Source organism: Lactuca virosa, chromosome 3 (genome assembly GCF_052849685.1).
Source record: "Lactuca virosa cultivar CGN04683 chromosome 3, Lactuca_virosa_CGN04683_v6, whole genome shotgun sequence".
Taxonomy (NCBI): Eukaryota; Viridiplantae; Streptophyta; class Magnoliopsida; order Asterales; family Asteraceae; genus Lactuca; species Lactuca virosa.
Genome location: NC_136428.1, coordinates 155483214 through 155491133, shown reverse-complemented (window position 1 = coordinate 155491133; position 7920 = coordinate 155483214). Strand labels below are relative to the sequence as shown.

Here is a 7920-nt window from a genome sequence, read left to right as displayed (position 1 = left end):
AAAAAGTAAAAAAAAAAAACACAATACTTGTATGTCCAATTAGAAAATGCATAAAAAAGAGCAAAAAATGTGTCTCCAACGAAAAAACACGCGCCATAACGCGTCATGGCACACCATATCACGTCTTACCACGCGCCACGCCTAACAGCAACGTGATGAGTCTTTTCGTAACGGCAAATTCGCGCGCCATATCACGCCTTTTAGAACACTGGTGTTAGCCTATTAAGAGCCTATTGACTCTTGAAGTCATAATAGCCACTTAATGGATCATAATTCTATCTTTTCATTCTCTATCTCTTGATCTCAATCAATTAATGAATTAAGCACCCCATAATACCTAATTCATTATAATCTAACATATAATGCATCAAATACACATAATCACTAGTTAGGGTTTCAAACCCTAACTTCACATACATAGATTTCACCATGAAAATCACTTTCTAAGCTCGATTAAAGCATCTAAACACTATCATTAACATCATAATCAAGATATAGGTTAATCATTTCAACCAATCTACTCTAATCAATCATTTCACCAAAAATGGAGAAATCTTACCTTAATGGAGAGAGGATCAAAATCCTTATCAAGCTCCATCTGTAGCTTCTCTTGGCATGATTTTTTCAGAAAAATTACCACCTTTGAGATCCCAATCAATTTCCCTTTTGAAACCATCAAAATAAGCTCTGAATCCTAATGAATTAAGCACCCAATAACATCTTGCTTTAGCCACTGCGTCTGAATCCTAATCATCACTCACCATGCTGCGATGAGCTATGTACCATGTTGTGGTACCTTATTGACAGCAGCTCTTAGTTGATTACATTCCAGCTTTAGGACATTTTGTCCCAACTTCTAACGCACATAACTTCTTCGTTTCTTACCCGTTTTCAATGTTCTTCAATCCACGTGAAGGTGGGAACATAATCTACAACTCTATTAAGTCACTTTTCACTAACTTAATACGAGTCTTAATTTGTTAAGTCGCAAAGTTGGTCCAAAAAGCAAAAAATTATCATTCTACCCTTTTGACCAAAAATGTATCTTCTCATGCATTATTTCTCTTGAAATTACTCATCTAACCTCTTATAAGTTACATAAAATTATATTGGCCATTTTCATGAAGTCACAACTTCATATTCTCATCATTTTTTCTCATAATTAACAATTTTGCCCTTTTGGTCAATATTTGACTAAAAGTCAACTTTCTCTAAATATCAGGTTCTTACAATCTACCCCTTAAATAGATTTCATCCTCGAAATCTTTTCTTAATCTCTTGGTCATTTTCTCACTTAATGGCCCATTTCTACGGTTATCTTCTTCTTTAACCTCCTAACCCGAAATAGCAATCTACCTTCATTTTCTTTGCATTTTCAATGCAATGGTCAGTATTTCTTTATTTCTTTACTATATTTTTAGGGTGTTACATAAATATATCTTAGAATTTAAAATAATATGTGTGGTGCCTATATCTAGTATACAAAGATCTCTAACATTTGCTTGATTTTATGTTACATTTGAATTTATATTGAGCTTTATATAAAAGAAATAATAAGTATGAGCATAATCATAATTATTATAATAAGATTCATTTATTTTAGGAAAATCAGGTTACAAGAAACAATAGAAATCTTAAGTCTTAGGCTTCTATGCCATTGCGGAAATCTTAAACATTTATTGTTAGTGTTTTCAAACTCAACATTTAATGAGGTTTATTTCTTTTGATTTTCCTTAAAGGGATTCCTAATAAAATTAAGGGAAAATGACTTAAAAAGGTAACGAAGTTTCCAAAATATACAAAAAAATACCATTGTTGATTTTTAGTACAAAAAATTTCATTGAACTATACAATTTGTACACAGAATATCAACAAAGTACATATTTGTTCAAATAAAACGTTGTGGTAACCGATTATCTCAAGTAAATGGAAAATGATTTAAAAAGGTAACGAAGTTTCCAAAATGTTTAAAAAATACCATTGTTGTTTTTTTAGTACAAACACCATTGAAGTATACTATTTGTACACTAAATACCAACGAAGTACACATTTAGTACAAAAAGAATACCATTAAAGTTTCCAAAATGTTCAAAAAAATATCATTGTTTTTTCAAAGTACATTTTTTTTATCTTCTTTGTTGACGGATTATGTAGAACCCAGTCACTGGAGATCATGCACTGTCATAACAATTCACACTAGTTATATACTCTCTTTCATTCCCTCACTGATCGGTTTGTATCCAAATACAAGCACATAAGATCAACAAAATACATATTTGTTCAAATAAAACCTTGTGGTAACATGAAAAGTAAATGGGTTATAACCTCACTTAAACGTTCTTGCTTCCCGATCGCATTATATGCCTCAAACCTAAAATGTATATACGTTACATATATACACAGATTATACATCAAGCTAAAGAGTTAGCCGTTTATTAGTGTTTTAACATAGGAGAGACACAAAAAAAAACACTAGACAAAGGAATGGTTGCAGATTTTCCCGCACTACAAAGGTTGTGGGTTGATGATGCTTTCACATGATCCATGTTGTGTATGTATCTATGATTTCTATCAGTCCATGCTTCTCCGACGTGAACATTGGTTAAAGAGAGAAGCGAGTGTGACGTTATGTCATGAGAATTCCTAAATGTGGATGCACAAAGTAGGAGTTGTGTTTAATTCTCCGAGACCGCAAGGTTTTATTTAAACAAATGTGTACTTCATTGGTATTATGTGTACAAATTGTATACTTTAATGGTATTTTTTGTACTAAAAATAACAATAATGATATTTTTTGAACATTTTAGAAATGTTGTTACCCTTTTAAGTCATTTTCCCAAGTAGTAAATAACCGGGTAACATGATGGTTACCTACTATAGCCGGTCAAATGGTATTTTTTGTACTAAAAAAACAACAATAATATTTTTTGTACATTTTGAAAACTTCGTTACATTTTTAATTCATTTTCCCAAAAATTAACAAAGATATGTAGGTGTTTGACAGGTCATTAACAAATAATCTATGCCACCACGTCTATAACAGGAACCATCCCGATCCTATGATATCATGACACCGTCTCTTGCCATTTTAGTCTTTTCTTGTGGTAAAGCATTATTTATTTGTGGTGATTGGTAATTATTACTTTTCCGGCCATGACAATAGTTACGATAATCACCTCTTCCATGATAGGAGTTATGGTTTTGATCATAACTTTGTTTTCGACTAAAATAGTCAAGACCAAAGCCAATATATCTTCTACGACCACGTCCTGATCATTCATATATATTATTTATAGGACTAGTAGTTGCTTGCATTTGTTTCGGGAAGTGTTTCTCATCTTGTTGGACGAGATTGGTGGGTTTTTCATTAAGAGATCATTATTTTACTCTATAACAAAGAGAGATGCATTCAGTTTAGAAGTAATACATAGTTTGATTAAGATATATGTGATTTTCACTTGTTTAATCGTTTTGCTTAGAGCTCTCATGTTGACAACATGTTACAAATTCAACGTAAATAAAATAAGATCAATTAAACTAAACTAAGGTGCTGTTTGTTTTTTCGAAGCGAAAATTCATGAAGTCTGCGGACCACCTCTGCAATCCTCTGTAGCAGAAGAGGTGGAACAAACGCCTGCAACCTATAATAAGAAGAATGTTTGTTTTTTAACATCTGCAGACTGCTGCAGTAAACTGAAATTTAAATAAACTAATTTTATAAACTGAAAATAGTTCTCAACACCGAAATTTTAATATTTCTAGTTTTTAAACATTGAAAGAATGCTAAAAAGAACATGTAAAAAAACAAAAATATAAAACTAGATAAAAAAAATTTAAAAGAAGCTAACAGTTCTATTCTAGAAAAAAACTAATTTTAAAACACATAAAAAAAAAATAATAATAAAAAATTAAGAAAGTATTGCAAACGATGTCTACAAAGTTCGTAAATTTTTTTTAACATAAACTGTAAAAAAATTAAAAAGATCAAAGTTTTTTTTTTAAAAAAAAAAATCAAGTTAAAAAAATTTGTGGAAACTATAAAAAAAATTGTATTGAATTCGTAAATAAAAGTTTAAAAAAATCAAAGTTTAAAAAAAGTTAAAAAAAAAAAATAAGTTATACCAAAATTCTAAAAAAAAAAACACTTGGAAAAAATGAAAGCTGAAGAGGTTCGAAGAGGCAAGTCAAGTGCTGCGCCACGCAGCACACGCGCAGAAGTTTTGTAGTCTGAAGACTTCCAAAAAACAAACTGTTGCGAGAGAGAAAGTGATGCGCGTGTGCTGCGCCGCACAACAGAAAGTGGTTTGAAAAGTTTTTTTTGAAAAAACAAACAGTACCTAAAACTTTATAAAAAGAATAAGCAAGATTTGAAGAGAATTTAACCACTTAAGAAAATATATTAAAATTGTGTTTCTTCGTTTTTACATCAAATGGTTTTTATACTAGAATAGTTAAATTTTTTGATAAGGTACAGAAAACCGAAATAATAAAAGGATTTGGTTTTTTTTAACAAAAGTAGAAGACAAAAATATAGTTTACTCTTAAAAAATATCTTGGTTGGAATTTTCTAGAACTACATTTTCCATTCATTACACTTGGCATCAAACCCAAGGGGCATACATGTAATTCCGCGTAAATACAGTTACGGTATCAACGCGGTGACAGTTCCGTAAAGACAACGCCGAATAGCTCCGATCGACATTGGTTGGACCCGACCCGTATGTGATAACGATCTTTGGCGGGTAAACCACACCCACACTTTCTCTCTACCTTCTTCGTGTTCCTTCTGCAACAAATAACAATCGGTCTTCATCACACGCCATATCAAAGATTCAGTCTATATCTAACATTCTTGATCCATCTAAACCCTAAATTTTGATCTAACAAAGCCCTAATCTGAAACATGCATCACCAAAACGAGATGAATTATCCTTCATCATCATCGTATTACGATTACTACCAATCTGACACCCAAAACCCTACTCCTAATCCCCCATTCGATCATTTCCCTTCTACAACCAACGCATCAGCCCCTCCAGATCCTTCAATTTACTATTCTTCCGATTACTACACTAATCACCCCTCTACTCACTACCCTAATAACGATCGTCAGAATGGAACGTTTCAGAGTTTTGATTCGAGTAATCCTAGTTACGATCCGAACTCGATACCTTCTTGGTATTACCATCAATCGTGTGATCAGAATCAGAATCAGGCGGCTGTGGAGTTCGGAGGTGCTACAGTTGACGAAAGTGTGTATGCGTACACCGGAGGAAATAGTGGTAGGCAGGCGGAGTCCTCTAAGGTGCCAGCGGTTAGGTTTGATGATTATGGGAGACCTATCGGTGTTCCTGATGGTGGCAAGACTGAGCAGATTGTAATCGAGGCACTGGAAAATGACAAAGTAATTGAAGATGTCTATGCTTACAATGGAGGTAATAACGGCAGGACAGATCATTCGTCTTCTAGGTTGCCTGCACTGAGATTTGATGATTACGGGAGACCTATAACTTTTGGTACTGATGGCGGGAATGCGCAGAGGAGTTCAATTTCATCATTGGATGATGCGAAGATTGTAAAAGCTACACCAAAAGTCCATGCGAATGAAGATGTGAAAAGCGGAGTACAGAAATTCCGTGTAATTCTTCTCTCTGAAGGGGGTGGAGTTCAGGGAGACATGGATGTGCTATGTCAGGTTTGTTTTATACATTTCACAAATTCTTGATCATATGAGTACATAGTATTTAAAGAAACTCAATTCGATCTTATCTCTGCAGATTGGTTTAGATGGTATTCGGATGCTTGATCCTGCAACAAACCGAACACTGAAACTCTATTCCCTTGAATCTGTAACAAGATGGGAGGTAAGTATGTTGCATCAAATTAATTTCTTGTTAAAGTTTGAAATCTCTGAAATACAACTCTAAATTCTTTCTTTCCTTATAGGTAATGGATTCAAATATATTTGCTTTCTGGACCAAAAGTTCCATTGATGTTGATGAAAGACGTGTGAGACTAAAGTCAAACAGTTATACCACAACCAATATCCTTGACATGGTAGCTGCTGCAAGCATTCAGGTTCTGGAGTACTACTATTCTTCCATATTCTCTATGATTCATAAACTTTTTTCTTGCATATTCATGGTTCTTCTTTTAATGATTCAGCTCAAGGAGATGGAAGAAGTATCAATCTCTGAACAACCAACTGAAAAGAAGAAAGTCTTCCCTGATTGGAAAAACTTGATTAAGCCTGGAAATGAAGAAAAAGATCACTGGGTTAGTTTAATCTTCTTAAATCTGAATTGTATTGGAATTCTATTAATGGTGTCAATTGTCAAATAAAAATATGTGGAATTGAATCTGATTTTGTATGTAGGTTCCAGATGAAGCATCTACTAAATGCACAACTTGTAAAACATATTTTGGAGCTTTTGTGCGAAGGGTTAGTCTGTTTGTTTAATTTCAATTCTTAATTCTTAATGAGGATTATTTATTTATTTATTGTTTTGTTTTCTCTTTTGCTTTGTAGCATCACTGTAGAAATTGTGGTGATATTTTTTGTGATAAGTGTACTCAAGGTAGAATTGCTCTCACAACAGAGGAAAATGCTCAACAAGTTCGAGTTTGTGACCAATGCATGGTATGCAATGCATAATTTAAAAAAAATAAAATAAAATAAAAAAATTATAATGTATATATAAATTTTGATTTTCTACTCATTAATTTTTTTTAATAGGCTGAAGTTACTCAGAGGCTGAGTCATGTGAATGAGGTGGCAGGTAGAGGTTCTTCTGGGTTTAATAGGCATGAAGATCTTGCAAAAAAACTTGAGGTGCTAATTAAATTAAATACTTGTAATTTTATTAATTATTTAGTAATATAAATAAATTATAAAGTTTTGTTTGGTGGATGACAGGAGGAGATGGAAAAGAAGCTTAGAATTACAGAATCAAAATCCAATGTGAAAGAGGTTGAATGTCCAACTTGCACAGTGCATTTGAAGGTTTGTTAAATTCTATTTGAAAATATATTTTTGTTTTTGTTTTTTCTTTGTGTTTATATAAAAATAAAGATTTGGAATTTTAATTTATTTTTAGGTTGAGGTTCCGATTACGGGTTCAAAAACCATAGAATGCAGTGTGTGTCAGCATCCTTTCCTTGTGAATGCACGTTGATGATTGATCTTTTTTTTTTCTTTTTTTTTTTGAATATTTGTTGTTGTTGGTGATAGAAAATTAGACTTTATAAATTGGTTATAATTTCTGATTATGTATTGGTGTGAATAATAACAAATTTGTTTCACTTACACAACTAAGGCATAAATTGATAAAAAAAGAACGGATAAGTTTTTATTTGTCCTAATAAGTCATAAATTGATAAAAAAAGAAAAAAAAAGATATTGAATGGATAAGTAGACAACGATATCTGTATAGATACAATGTGGTTCATCTTTTTTGAATTGAACTGTCTGAATATAAATGAAGGGAATATGACTTATTAAGGTAATTAACTTTTCGGTAAGTTCATATCTGGGTAACTATCTTTTTTTTGTACACATCTAGGTAACAAACTTGTTGGAAGTGTTCACATATGACCATTATGACCTGTTATAGCAGGTAAAATCCTAGATGTGAACGCTTTCAACAAGTTTGTTACCTAGATGCGTACAAAAAAAATAGTTACCCAAATATGAACAAAACAAAAAGTAAAAATTAAATTACACGAATGGTCCCTGGTTGGGGGAATTTGTGTTTTTGTCCCTAACTTATTTTTTTAACTTGGATGGTCCCTACTGTTTATTTTTGTTGCACGTTTGGTCTCTGTCTTACCTAAAAAGACAATTTTGCCCTTATTAATTTATTTTTTAATTAATTTTCTTATTTATGTATTTATTTTTTATATATTTAAAAAATTAATATA

General features: G+C 32.1%; 1 protein-coding gene across 1 annotated transcript; it reads left to right on the top strand.

The window, feature by feature from the left end:
- Positions 1-4654: 4654 nt before the first annotated feature.
- Positions 4655-7269, top strand: LOC145166731 (protein FREE1-like). The gene is made up of 9 exons (XM_079085763.1): positions 4655-5695; positions 5778-5864; positions 5947-6078; positions 6166-6276; positions 6377-6442; positions 6530-6640; positions 6737-6832; positions 6917-7003; positions 7098-7269. Exons 1-9 carry the CDS (start codon positions 4904-4906, stop codon positions 7173-7175), a joined length of 1560 nt encoding a protein of 519 aa, XP_078941889.1. The 5' UTR covers positions 4655-4903; the 3' UTR covers positions 7176-7269.
- The last annotated feature ends 651 nt before the right edge of the window (positions 7270-7920 follow it).

Excerpts from the sequence above, each read along its gene's own strand:
- LOC145166731 (XM_079085763.1), top strand. The coding sequence starts at position 4,904 with ATGCATCACCAAAACGAGATGAATTATCCTTCATCATCATCGTATTAC. Across the intron at positions 5,865-5,946 it reads AATCTGTAACAAGATGGGAG|GTAATGGATTCAAATATATT; the intron begins GTAAGTATGTTG and ends CTTTCCTTATAG. Across the intron at positions 6,079-6,165 it reads TAGCTGCTGCAAGCATTCAG|CTCAAGGAGATGGAAGAAGT; the intron begins GTTCTGGAGTAC and ends TTAATGATTCAG.